The sequence below is a fragment of the Apostichopus japonicus genome, chromosome 8 (assembly GCF_037975245.1).
Source record: "Apostichopus japonicus isolate 1M-3 chromosome 8, ASM3797524v1, whole genome shotgun sequence".
In the NCBI taxonomy this organism is placed as follows: Eukaryota; Metazoa; Echinodermata; class Holothuroidea; order Aspidochirotida; family Stichopodidae; genus Apostichopus; species Apostichopus japonicus.
In genome coordinates, this window is record NC_092568.1 from 38,471,506 (window position 1) to 38,486,078 (window position 14,573).

Genomic DNA, 14,573 nt, shown 5'->3' on the forward strand with positions numbered 1-14,573 from the left:
AGTTTCACTGTTTCTTACTGCAGGATTCGTGAAACTGGGCCAGTGATGGTAGTCCATGTTATCTCCAGGTCGATGATATTGTTTGCAACAAAGGAATCTGTAAAAGTGAGAGTTCAAGTTGCTACTTAAGATAACATGCAATCAGCTGCAAGTGTTATAAAATGATCTCAAATAATGTTTACATATTCTACAAAGTTTTATTGTACGGTAGCTAGGGCTGAGTTTTCAAGCAAAAATTCAAAAATTTCATAAAAATGTTTCAGCATCAACTTTTGAATTTTTTTTTTTAAACCAATATTTCCCTGAATACATGTAGGTGTCAGATAATTAACGCATCAAAAAATAGATGCTGACATACAATCAACCACAAGAAAAAGTCACCATGTGTCAGCATTCCTTTCAGTCAATGGTGTAAGATGTCACCTTTTACCGCAGTCATGGTGTAAGGTGTCAGCATTATCATCAGTCAATGGTGTAAGATGTCAACATTCCCATCAGTTAATAGTGTAAGGTGTCAGCATTCTTAGTCAATGGTGAAAGGTGTCAGCATTCCCCTCAGTCAATGGTGTAAGGTGTCAGCATTCTCATAAGTCAATAGTGTATTGTATAAGGTGTCAGCATTCCCCTCAGTCAATGGTGTGAGGTGTCAGCATTCTTAGTCAATAGTGTATTGTATAAGGTGTCAGCATTCCCATCATTCAATGGTGTAAGATGTCAGTCAGCATTCCCGTTAGTCATCAGTGTAAGGTGTGAGCATTTGACTCAGTCAATGGTGAAAGGTGTCAGCATTCTCCTCAGTCAATGGTGTAAGGTGTCAGCATTCTCATTATAAGGTGTCAGCATTCCCCTCAGTCAATGGTGTAAGGTGTCAGCATTCTCATAAGTCAATAGTGTATTGTATAAGGTGTCAGCATTCCCATCATTCAATGGTGGAAGATGTCAGTCAGCATTCCCGTTAGTCATCAGTGTAAGGTGTGAGCATTTGACTCAGTCAATGGTGAAAGGTGTCAGCATTCCCCTCAGTCAATGGTGTAAGGTGTCAGCATTCTCATAAGTCAATAGTGTATTGTATAAGGTGTCAGCATTCCCATCATTCAATGGTGTAAGATGTCAGTCAGCATTCCCGTTAGTCATCAGTGTAAGGTGTGAGCATTTGACTCAGTCAATGGTGTAAGTGTCAGCATTCCCGTGAGTCAATAGTGTAAGGTGTCACTCAGCATTCCTTTCAGTCAATAGTGTACAAGGTTTTTATTATTCCCCTCAGTCAATGGTGTAAGGTGTCAGCATTCCTGTTAGTCAATAGTGTAATGTGTCAGCGTTCTGAGTTAGTTATTGGTATAGGCATTCTCTTCAGTCAATGGTGTAACATGTCAGCATTATCATCAGTCAATGGTGTGAAGTGTCAGCATTCACCTCAGTCAGTACTGTAAATTGTTAGCATTCCTGTTAGTCAATGGTGTAAGGAGTCAGCATTCCCCTCGGTCTGGTGTAAATTGTTATCATTCCCCTCAGTCAATGTAAGGTGTCAGCTTTATCACCAGTCAATGGTGTGAGGTGTCAGCATTTTCCTCACTCAATAGTGTAAATTGTCAACATGCCTGTCAGTCAATGTGGAAGGTGTCACCATTCCTGTTAGTCAATGGTGTAAGGTGTCATCATTCCTGTCAGTCAATAGTGTAAGGAGTCAGCATTCATCTCGGTCTGGTGTAAGGTGTCAGCATTCCCCTCAGTCAATGTAAGGTGTCAGCTTTATCACCAGTCAATGGTGTGAGGTGTCAGCATTTTCCTCACTCAATAGTGTAAATTGTCAACATGCCTGTCAGTCAATGTGGAAGGTGTCAGCATTCCTGTTAGTCAATGGTGTAAGGTGTCATCATTCCTGTCTGTCAATAGTGTAAGGAGTCAGCATTCATCTCGGTCTGGTGTAAGGTGTCAGCATTCCCCTCAGTCAATGTAAGGTGTCAGCATAATCATCAGTCAATGACTGTCAGGTATCCGCATTCACCTTAGGCAATGGTGTAAGGTGTCAACATAACTGTCAGTCAATGGTGTAAGGTGTCAGCATTACAGTCTGTCAGTGTTGTAAGTTTCTAGAACTTTGGCCATAGGTGTTCATGGCACTGGTATTATTAGCATTTCATTGTTAGAGACTATCAGCATCCTAGTCAATATTTGCATACTTGGTATTACCAGCCTTCCTATGTATCAGCCATTTTCATACAGTGTTAGCATTTTGGTCAGTCATTTTCATTAAATGTCAGTAGGACAGTTGGTTTGAATCAAACACCTGGTATTAATAAATTTATTTTCTTGTAAATGTTCCTTCTTTTATCTTTGAAATAGGAATTTGTTACCTCTGGAAGGCATTTTAAGACTCCAGCTGTCTATCAAAAACTCCATACAGTCCTAGCTGAGCGGTTTCTGGGAAATGGCTTGGTGGTCGAACATACAGATCACATCTGGGCAGCTAGAAGAAATCTCTTCAACCCTGCCTTTCATCGAAGGTAAATCTACATCATTGTTGAAGTCTGACCAAACAAGTGGCTGGGGGGCATGGAAAACCTTACTGTTTTGGTCTGTAACATAGCCAGGTCAGTGAACTACATGAAAGAAATGATAAATACTCTGTGAGCCCATTTCTTTCAGTTAATTTGAGGCTTTCATATTTGAAAGACACATGAACAGCAGTTGGTGATGCCAAACATTTTGAAGTTAACCTTGCTCACACATTATTCAATGTTATAGTAGTGAAGTGATAATCATTTCTGCCTTGCTGGTTTTGTGAATATGTGTGTTAATTTGGCATATAGACATTTAACATAGATATAAATCCAACATGTTTAAAGTACGTTCAGTGGGATGCCATTATCCATGCTTACATTATATGCATATAATTCTGTTCCTGTGTAATGCAGAATATAAAACCGAGACACCCAGACAGTATGCATAGAGAGTTCAAAAGGAGATGTTCCGGCTTGGGGCGATTACATCTGAATGTAATCGATTACGATTACGATTACTTGAGAATGTATGATTACGATTACAGCCTAAAGTTGAAGTAATCGATTACGATTACATTTTAATATAATCGTGATTACAATCATGATTACATTGTGGTTACTTGCACAATCCTCTGCATATCTGTTTAATATAACTCTCTGCTGGGAAATACTGTAGGGCAATGAAATAGGGCAGAGGAAGGGCATTTACAGTATATACGGACAAAATTGTGGAAGTCCAGTAAAAAATACAATTTAAACAGACAATTAAACAGACAACCAGTTGTGTATGCAAAAGGATTGTGAACGCTGAGAGGCAGCATTGAACAGAATAATTCAGGTGATAAAAAATCCTTGAATATGGCGATCAAATCCCCAGTACTTCTTAGTATAAGTTTATTGTGCTAGAGAATTCTAGAAGCAGGAACACTTCTTTGGTCACACTAAAAGCCAATAGTAAGAATTAGTTTTAATCATTTCTACTGATTTTGCCCTTCTCATTCAAATTTCACTGTAATCATAAATGTAATACGATTACGATTACTTTGCCCTTGTAATCGATTACGATTACGATTACTTGGTAATTTTCACAAAAGTAATCGATTACGATTACTTCAAAAAATGTAATCGATTGTATTCGATTACGATTACTGATTACGATTACCCGAAGCCTGCCTTTGTTCATTCAGTTGGATCCCAAATATTCTAAATCCTGTATGTGTGGTTGTACATACCAGAATACAGCAGGTCACTATTTGATGTGTTGTTGACACATCTTTGAAATGTTGACAGTAACAAGGAGAACATCAAACAGACACAAAAGTGCACCCTTAGCTTCAGGCCTGATCAGAACCTCTATATACCTGTATGATAAATTAGTATGTACAGACAGTTTTCTATGTCCTTATGCGCTACACACTTTAGAAAGATTTGCAGTGAAGAAAGTTGACTGCATATTCTCGTAGAATGTGGAAAAAGATAATTCAACAAGAATATTACCCCAAAAAATTAAAGCCTTTGAAGAACATCTATACAATGAGGAGGACATCACAGACCATCTGGCGTGATCCACTTCAGGAGTAAGTTAGGATTTATCCTGTCAAAATAGGTCTCATTCAATCAAATGCATCTCAAGTTAGGGACAATTTTGGGTTTCGATGATAATCGTAACCTTTGCATTCATGATGGCATATGTATGTATGTATGCGTGAGTAGTTGTGTGACTGGGCAGACCTCATGTTTGGTGTGTAGAAGTACCACATTGAGTACAAGAAGCTTACTGTTTTCAGTGAAGGTCAAAACTCCGTTTGGGGTCGCCAGGGGTCAAGTTGTGGAAACCCTGTAAAAACGATATCTCAAGAACTTAAGCTTGGGCAGACCTCATATTTGGTGTGTAGAAGTACCACATTGAGTGCAAGAAGCCTACTGTTTTCAGTGAAGGTCAAAACTCCATTTGCGGTCACCATGGGTCAAGTTGTGGAAACCCTGTAAAATCGATATCTCAAGAACTGAAGCTTGGGCAGACCTCATATTTGGTGTGTAGAAGTACCACATTGAGTGCAAGAAGCCTACTGTTGTCAGTGAAGGTCAAAGTCCATTTGGCGTCACCAGGGGTCAAGTTGTGAAAACCCTGTAAACACGATATATTCAAGAAGTGAAGCTGGGGCAGACCTCATATTCGATGTGTAGAAGTACCATATTGAGTTCAAGAAGCCTATTTTTTTTGGGTGGAGGTCAAAGGTCATTTGAGGTCAACAAATGCCACACATTAACTTCAATCCCCTCTTACCTGTCTCTCTACACTAACACACCTTCCTGAATATAGGGAATCCTGGACAATTGTACCACATTGAGTTCAAGAAGCCTAATATTGTGGGCGGAGGTCAATGGTCTTGAGTCCACCAGGGGTCAAATTGTGAAACCATGTTTTACACAATTTTCAACAAGGACACATGTAATATTTAATATGTTGATGTACCTATCACATTTAGATATTCAGAGACTGCACAACGATTCTTAACCTGACCATTGTATTAACACAATATATGAGAGAAAAATATGTTGACATTGAAGCTATTCCTAGTTTGCAGCACAATAAATGTAAAATGCTGTATTACTGTATGTATTGGAAATACCTCAGATATGAATTTCTCTAATCCATTTATCAATAATGCATTTTCTGCAGTTTGCTTGTGTTTACTAACGTATTTGGTCTCCAGGGTATATTTCTTACTGGAAGTATATCATGCCAATCTTTGAATTCATCACACATGTGGGAACATCATTGAGGGCAATAGGGTTAAAAGTCTGAAAATCAAAAATAAGGTTCAAAAGTAAGCAGCTTCAAAAGGAAAGCTTGGGTGAACTCCATATTATGTGATATGTAGCTCCACATTGCGCAAGAACTTTGCTGTGAACAAAAGCCAAAAACTTTAATATATTGTGTGCAGTGTTACATTTTAAAATATGGCGTGGCAAGGTATCCCTCAGCCTATTGGCATTCTGGGTAATATTTCTCACAATGGTAATATGTTTTTCTCTTTGTAGCTACCTTCGACTCTCTATGGACCAATTTAATCGCAGTACTAATGATTTGATCAGACACATGGCGAGGAAAGCTGATGGTAAGACCAGAGTCAGAATGCTGGATGAGCTCTCAAAGGTTACGATGGATGTCATAGCAAAGGTAAATTTAAAAAGTGTTAGTGCATGTCCATTTTCATTGGACTTGCAAAGAAAAAACATGCTTTAGTAGTATTCTTTACAAGGTGGGAACTCACAGCATGTCTCAGGCTGATCAGATTAATGTCCTACTATAGATGAAAGATTCTATGCAAGGTAACCACAAACATGGATTGTTCTGTTCAACCAGAACAAGTAACCTTTTCTCACCTTCCATGGATATTTGTATACAGTTTATTCACTTCGCACATGTCTCAGCAGAACATGAAACGTAATATGCTAGTGAAGTTGGTGCTAGACCATTTAGGTATACCAATCATTTCTCAAGTACAGCCAAACATGGATATATATATTGCTAAACAAATCTTGGGGGTTTCTCACATGCACAGAGATCAATTGCAGTAGTCCAGATATCACAAGCAGCTATTCACACTTCCTAGTAATAGACAAGGATAGATATTTCAATACTGTGTAATATATGGATTTTCCCAACATTGTGATATTGACAATTTTTCACTTATAATAGAGGAATAAAGTTGGTCCACAGTGTGGGAGAAGTCAAATTGGGATTTTAAGCCAGTTTGACACTTTTGATTTGTTTGATTGCTGACATTCAATTAGAGAATGATCAACTAAGTGGTAATTAATTAGTTTGAAATTAGCCGGGCTACAGTAACAGCAGGTTCAAAACTTATGTACTTTGTGTGTCATCATCACATTATTGTGAATCAATTATTAAAAGGAATATGTTTAAGTAAAAGCTGAGCAACCATGGTATGCATCTAAATTTCATTATTAATGATATATGTCCCTCTAGGTTGGATTTAACTTTGACTGTGGGTCATTCACCAATGAGCACTCTGAGTTTAATGGAGCTGTGAAAACTGCCTTGAAAGGTTACTCATTCTTTCTTCGCAATCCTTGGCAAAAGGTAAGTTTTCTGAATGTATTGTGTAATATTATTGTGTGTTATTATAGTCTTATCATTGTATTGTTCACCACAGCTGTGTTTGACTGTATATGGTGCACCATATTTAAAAGTTTTCTGGTTATTCTTGCTAGTGTGAAAATTGTTTAATTAGTTTTACCAATATGTGGGCAAAGTTTGTTTGATTCAATGTCAACCATTTGTGTCATCAGCAAAGAGACTATAGAGTTGAAATATTGGGGGTAACATTTTGCTTATCATTTATTCATGCAAGAAAGACCCATGGTCCCAAAACAGAACTATGTGGAACGCCAGTAATGACATCAAACAATAGGAAAAGGTATTATTTACATTTAGTTACACAGAGTGCCATTATTTTGTTTCTCCTTTTTTGATTCCTTGCCCGAAGGTTCAAGGAATCTATGCGATGGTGATTGCGTGTATGTGTGTGTGTGTATGTGAAGCCCTTGGCTCGTAAACACGATAACTCAACAATGGCAAGTTGGATTGAAGTCATACGTGGTATATAGATGCGCCATACAGAGTAGAAGAAACCTATTGATTTTGGTGCTCATCACATGACTAATAATGAGATCATGGGGTCTAACGTAAACATCTTCAAATGCTAATAACTCCGCAACCAAAGTCAGAATTTATATATACTTGGTATTAATATGTTGGTGGGTACATGGTATATATGTTCAAGTTGATATTATGCAAATTTATTAGGGGGCAGGGCTTAAATTGATTTTCTCTATAATAGCTTGTAAACACGGTAACTGAACAACGACAAGTTGGATTGAAGTCATACTTAGTGCATATATGCGCCCTGGTGAGTAGAAGAGCCGTATTGATTTTGGTGCTCATCTCAAGAATATTAATGAGGTCACAGGGTCAAATGTAAACATTTTCAGAATTGAATCATACTTTGTGTGAAGGTGTTGATAGATAGCGGGTACATGATAATGTATGTTCAATGTGATATTATGCACATTTATTAGGGGGCAGGGCTTGAGTTGACTTTTGCTAAAAATGGCTTGTAACCATGGTAAGTTAACATATTTAGTAGGTAGGTCCACAGTAAGTGAAAGAACATTTGCTTATCATTTTAATCAACAATGACAAAAGCTTGGAATTATAATCTCAATTGGCAAAGAATCACAATAAGCCCACTGGCGTTCTGTTTTTTTTTTTTTGTATTTAGTATTCATTCAAAGCTGAAACCATTGCTCATAAGAAGAAAGTGCAATCATCAATCAAGTTATTGAGGCAAACTGGAGAGCAGATTGTTAAAGATAGAATTGAAAATATGAAGAAAGGAGAAACCGGATCGCCCAATGATATTCTCAGCTACATACTGAAGGCAACAAATGGACTCACAGATAAATCGTTTGGAATGACAGAAGTGGTTGATGAGTTCGTGACTTTCTTTGTGGCAGGTAAATATTAAGTACTGTGTGATGTCATCGTGAGTGATCAACAAAATTTCTACATTATAATTATGCGAGTAGAACCTAGAACCCACTGTAACTAGGATATTCAAATTTCTTTTGGTTTGTTAACAAAAAACAAGAAGGTTAAAAATCTAATACTAGTAGAGATTGCTCTTAACACTTGACTCAATCTGATATGAGCATAGCATGATTTTGTGTCACTGCAGTTTTGAACTCAGCCAGTCCTTTTCAATAGATCTCTTTGGGCAGCCAACATTGGCTCAAAGACACAAATTTAAGAGTAAAATTTTCTTCATCAAATTGTCAGCCAGCAAATTATGCCCAGCACCACTTTACTGATATTCCTTTGAGGTACTTTGCATATGGAATATTCATGACAGAACTTCTATTATATCATCTTGGCTTATAAAGTTTTTTTTTCTATTAAAATTGTGTGTTTCGCTTGCCCTTGATGCAATTGTAATGCAGATATGAAGTCTTCAGTTAAAAAACTTCTTCAAACTACCTTTGTCTTTTATTTTGCAACAATTTCCCTGGATAAATAATCATTGTTTACATTAACAGAAACTTTATACATTCTCAGGTTAAGATGCAGTGCTGATACATTCCTACAAGAACTTCAAGTTTGATAATATTCTGCAAGAAAGCATGCTCTCAATATGGGGTTCTTACTCAGTGGTACAGAAAACTTGGGAAATAACTTCTGCCTTCAAAATACTCCTCTATTTACTTTTAACAGCTGTAGATGTTACTAATGAGGTTTAGCACAAACACTCATTAGTTGTTTTTGTTCTTCTGTTCTCTTTCAGGCATGGAAACCTCAGCTAACACCCTCTCAACAGTATTTTTGCATTTACATCAAAATAAAGATGTCATGGAAAGGTTTGATTTCTTCATTGAGACCTTCAGTTTACCTGTAATGTCCTTCTTTGGCATGTCAACGGCTTTGTATGAACATTCTGTTCTAGCAGTTTAAAACTTGTAATATAATTTCTTCTCATGTTTGCTGGATCCACAAAAAGGTTGTACAGTAGTTGAGACAAGGGTGAATTACCATCTATCATTAAAATTGATGCAGATAAAGATAAATAATAGCAGGTAATTTCGCAAAGTCAACTTACTGTTAATTGTTGGATTTGTCCAAGAATCAAGTAAATTGATCTTGTTTAAATTCCTCAAACTGTTCTCGCTATTTTTCCGCGCAAGTCAAATGTATACCAATCATCTAATTCATATATTTACATATGTAATGCACATTTAACTTGTCATTTAAATTTGTTTAAAAGATTACAGCAAGAGGTGAAAACAGTCATTGGAGAAAGAACTTCCATAAAGTTTGAGGATCTTGGTAAACTGGAATATATGGGAGCAGTAAGTGACTATTCTTCTAAAATAGATTGTAATTATGATTGAAGTATCGCTTTCAGAGGAAAGCTTTCATGTGAAATGTGTAAGTATTGGCTTTCATGATAAGTGTTTACAACTAACATATGTTTTTAATGTGTGTCTCTCTTAGTCATAACTGAACAGAAGGCAAAGGAGCTGTAGAAATTTATTGAAATGTCACAATGATATGTCAACTGGTTACTAGCTAACCATAACAACAATAACAATACAGGAGCATGTGAAGTGACCACCGTAATGGAGGTTTGTAAGATTGTTTTATGCAACTAAACAGATAAACATCACAGTATCTCAGCCTACACTTCAGTAACTCTAGTAAACAGAAAGAATCTTTGGAGTGTTAAACTATAAGTTTGTGGCAGTACAGGATGGGAGCAGTAGACCACATATTCTCTTTAGAAGAGTGGACACTGGAAATAAAATGCCTGACATTAACAAGAGGATGGATGTAACATAGAGCTAATGGCAATTTAAGCAGCATAAACAAATCTTGATCTTGAACAAACTTTACATATTTTAGCTGTATAAGTATTAAGATGCTCCTTAAAGATGACACGTTGTGGTCTCTTCAATGCCAATTATAATTACTGTGAAGAAAAAAATATCTTCTGTTTTAGTTTTCATCGATACCTCTTAATTATCCAACCTGCAAGTTATACATCTCAATTTTACTTGATGAGGCAGTCTTCTTTACCTTAGCCAACTTTGGCAACAGCATCTTTGACAGTTCACATATTTCTTTGTGATGTATCAGGTTATCAAGGAGACATTGCGGGCCACTCCACCTATAGGAGGGACAGGGAGAGTTTCCAGTAATGACGTTGTGGTCAATGGATATCTTATCCCTAAAGGAAGTGAAGTGATTGTGAGTTTTAACTATCATAGAAATTGCATATATCAAATATCTGAAAGTTGAATGTTTATGATTATTCACTGTATTACTAAGTTTCAAATTTAATATAATTACAAATGAATTTTAATCTTGATCATTCCTCATATTGCTTACAAAAAATAATGAATCTTTTATAAGTGTTACAGAATCTGAAAAATGTTTGACATGCCTCCCAATTTCCTTACTGACAGTCAAGGGGAAGTTACATATAAAGGCTTGTAAATCAGTTTATTAATTCTTCATCACCAAACAGTCCTGAACTGAAGAAATTATGAAGTTCATTCCGACATTGTACTATTCATTTCATTATTCAAATCTCCTGGAAAGTTAAATATGGTTAAGAATCACAACCAACTTCTTTGTGGCAAGTATCCTCTCATTAAATAATTTACAACTTTTTAAAGAAGTTCACTCCACCTGTTTTATATTTTTGCTTTTATTTACTTGCAGATAACAGTCTGTATCGAAAATATGGAGGAGTACTTCCCCGACCCTAATGATTTCAAGCCAGAAAGATTCCTCCAGCAAACAATGTAAGTACTCTCATCTGATATGATTTTCACTCTTACTTTTTTTGTTCCTTCTGTATTTCTTGCCGGGGGCCAAAACAGAAGTGCATTTGACACCTGCTTGTAAATATAATAACTCAAAAAGACCTTTGTACTTCATACATCCTTTTGAGCACCCTATGCACTTCATACATCCTTTTGAGCACCCTATGCTTTGCTGTGAAGGTCAAAGGTTATTCAAGGTCATAAGAGGTCAAAGTCTGAACACTTTGCTAACAATATTTTATAAAGTACATCTTTGTTGAACTTCATTTTTAGTACCCTAGAGAACCCTATTGAAATTGGTAGAGGTCAAAGGTCACATGAGGTCAACAGGTGTCAAAGTCTGTAATCCTTGCTAACATCAAAAATAAAGGTGCAATTAATCTGTGAGTTCTCTGATTTTCAAAGTTGCCTAATGGTGAACATACGTTTGGTCAATTTCAATTTAGTATAGCTTTGCGAAGGTCTTCAACAATAGGCCTTCAACAGTACAAGCAGTCATCTGGGAAATGAAATCTGCTTCCAATTGTTGAAACTCTCGTGTTGCTTGCTGTAAACACACACAGAGGCCTTATCAGTTTTCACACTGAGCGTTAAAGGGTCAACAGGTTATCTCAAATGGTCTCAAAATTGGTCTTATTTGTGATGATTTATAGTAGATGACTTTTGCAGTGAGTTGCAGTGGCGTAGCTAGGATTTTTTGAGTGGGGGGGCCATAGGGGGGCTGTTCTTTCTTGTGTGGGGGCCGGAGGTTACTATCTGAGCGGAGCGCCACCTTGGTTGGCGCGGAGCGTACAGAGAAAATTTGAGATTTCAGCACCCCCCAGATCGCAGGAGATGGCACCTGTGAGGCAAAATAGCAACCAAAAAGATGTGCAACTTTGGTGACAGAAATGCAAAAAAAAAATTTCTCTTTCATGCTGACTGGCCTTGCCAACTCAGCCAGACTTTTAACTTGAGTGAAGTTGACATCAAAGGCGTACGGGACCATTTCAGTTTGGGGGGGGCAGAGATTTTTGTGCCCGAAAGTTCCCGTGACACTATCTAAGCGGAGCGCCACCATCGGTTGGCGCGTAGCGAACAAGAAAATTTTTGGCACACAATGCCTCTCAGATTGCCGGAAACGGCACTTCTGAGGCCTTGCAAGTTGCATCTAAACATTCTTTATTTTATAATCTCACGTTTTAGAAATTTACAGTTCCCCAAAAATTTGGTAATTTAGATGAAGAAAAAATGGTAACATCACTTTGAAGGGGAAAAATGGGACAGTATATTTTTTTAAGCTGCTATATTTAGTTACCTTATTTATTATTTTAACACAGTACTCAGCTACCTCCAGAAAAACATTGTTCAACGACACGTAGGCGGGATAATGTCGCTGTGTCGGGTGAGACTGCAATTTGTCTCACAAAAAAGTATAAAATATAACAAAGAATATGATAAACCTGTACTTCTAGGCTTCTAGACACTCCCCCCCCAACCATCCATGAAAAAGAAAATGTTTCTTTTATACACTCATGTCGGGGATATCCAGGTCAAGGGCGGCGGAAGCACTTTTAATCTGGGGGGGGGGGCACCGACATCAAAGGGCACTTTGCAGAAATTCGATTGGAATGATGCAGAGTTATATTCAGTACCCTTTATAACTCTTATTTTATTATCTTATTTGTGTATACACATCACTCCATCAACGTCCCCCCCCCCCCTCAAGGAAAATATGCATACTAGCACTGCAATATCCAATGCGCAAATTGGGAAACAAGGAACAAGTTTTCTTTTGAGACAAAATGAGGTGAAATCATGCTTGTTGCTAATGTAGGAATCTTCCGAGTTTTTTTCTTGTTAATATCTTAACAAATTTTTTCTATTCGAAAATGCTTTGAGTTTGATTAACAGAAGTTCATTAAAAGTCACAGGCTTAGCCAGGATTTGCAAAGTTGTATGCACGGCTATCTGAGCGGAGCGCCACCATCGGTTGGCGCGGAGCGTACTTTTAGAAAATTTTTGGTTTTACAAACCCCTCAGATGGCCGGAAACGGCCCTTCCCGAGTGTTCAATCTGGTTCCCTGGCCTCTTGCTAACTTGAGGCACCTCAATTTTTATGTAGAAAAATGGCACATTTCTAACCTGAGGAAAAGTGGGGGAGGGGCACGTGCCCCCTTTTTCCCCCGTGTCCGCCGCCCTTGGTCCAGGTATACAATTGACTAGTTAGAAGAAAAAAAATTGATCGTGCAAAAAGCGTGGTAGCCCAGATGAACTGCAATTACGGTGGTGTTACACGGAAATATTCGGGCATCATGATGCTAAATAAAGAAAATCATGGAATTGTCGGGCAAAAATTTGAAAAAGATTCGGGCAAGCTACTGCATATTTATAATATATATATATATATATATGTATGTATGTATGTATGTATGTATGTATGTATGTATGTATGTATGTATGTATGTATGTATGTATGTATGTATGTATGTATGTATGTATGTATGTATATATATATATATATATATATATATATATATATATATATATATATATATATATATATATATATATATATATATATATATATATATATCAGGGTTATAGCTAGGAGATTGTGAGTGCTGGTTAAATAAATTTGCGAAGCGTAGCGAGCGTAGCGAGCGAAGCTCTCGCATCTCACGGCCGGGAGTCCAGGGGCCCGCTTAAGGGTGATTTTTGCTACTTTTTAAATTTACAATTGGTAAATAACAGAAAAAGGTGATGTTATTATCATGTTTTACGGCAAGGGAAAGATAAATTTGTTACTTTTGTTGTATTTCACAAGCATTTTACTATTTTTTTGTGCCGGCCGGTGGACTGTTTATTCACTTCCAATGCCGGCCGGCAGGCGTGAGTGGCGGCTACCACCGGCCGCCGCCGGCCGGCGTGGCTATAACCCTGATATATATATATATATATATATATATATATATTTCCAGAGGACAAGAAATTCGGGCAAAAGTCCTGAAAAATTCGGGCAGCCTAAGAGGAGAAAAAATATATATAATTTTTTCTCCTCTTAGGCTGCCCAAATTTTTCAGGACTTTTGCCCGAATTTCTTGTCCTCAGGAAATTTAGGGGGCAGTCTGCCCCCCCTGCACCCCCCGCCTCGTACGCCTATGGTTGGCATCATTTGTTGTTTCAAGGTGTCAAGGCCTTTTTCCCAACTCAAACCCCTGTGGGCTCCCGGTAGGTTTGCAGGAAATGCCCACATGTGGACTTAAATAGCATTAGAGGAAGGGGATGGAAGACTAACACACATCGATGTTTCGGTAATGGTCCACATTGGTGGCTCGGTGCTAATTAGGCCATTTATTGGGTTTCTTGAGGCAGCTGTCATCAGAATCTGGGTTTTTGTGCCAATCGATGACCGATAACATGTATTGGTAGATATCCATATCGCGCAGCACATGCACAAGGTTCGTGGTGTATGGTCGCAACCGTCGCATCAACCATTGCCATGCCATGCTGTATGACCATTCTCATGATTACTACAGATATTGTATTATTCTTATTCTGCCAGATGCAGACGAGAAAATTGTGTAACTCTATTTCCCAAATTATTGAACAAAAAATATTAGTGAATCCCACTGATGAGTTTTTTTTTTTTTTTTTTACAATTTTTTTTTTTACAATTTT

General features: G+C 37.5%; 1 protein-coding gene across 3 annotated transcripts in view; it reads left to right on the plus strand.

The window, feature by feature from the left end:
- Window positions 1–14,573, plus strand: part of LOC139971932 (cholesterol 24-hydroxylase-like) — a 90,641-nt gene that overhangs the window by 2,394 nt on the left and 73,674 nt on the right. For 2 of the 3 annotated variants that reach the window (XM_071978785.1, XM_071978783.1), the window contains exons 4-12: window positions 24–105; window positions 2,344–2,504; window positions 5,547–5,685; window positions 6,499–6,612; window positions 7,814–8,048; window positions 8,873–8,945; window positions 9,350–9,434; window positions 10,222–10,332; window positions 10,810–10,892. In XM_071978785.1, the coding sequence (XP_071834886.1) occupies window positions 24–105; window positions 2,344–2,504; window positions 5,547–5,685; window positions 6,499–6,612; window positions 7,814–8,048; window positions 8,873–8,945; window positions 9,350–9,434; window positions 10,222–10,332; window positions 10,810–10,892 (1,083 nt within the window). The remainder of the gene's footprint in view (window positions 1–23; window positions 106–2,343; window positions 2,505–5,546; window positions 5,686–6,498; window positions 6,613–7,813; window positions 8,049–8,872; window positions 8,946–9,349; window positions 9,435–10,221; window positions 10,333–10,809; window positions 10,893–14,573) is intronic. The other variant, XM_071978784.1, reaches the window with a different exon arrangement.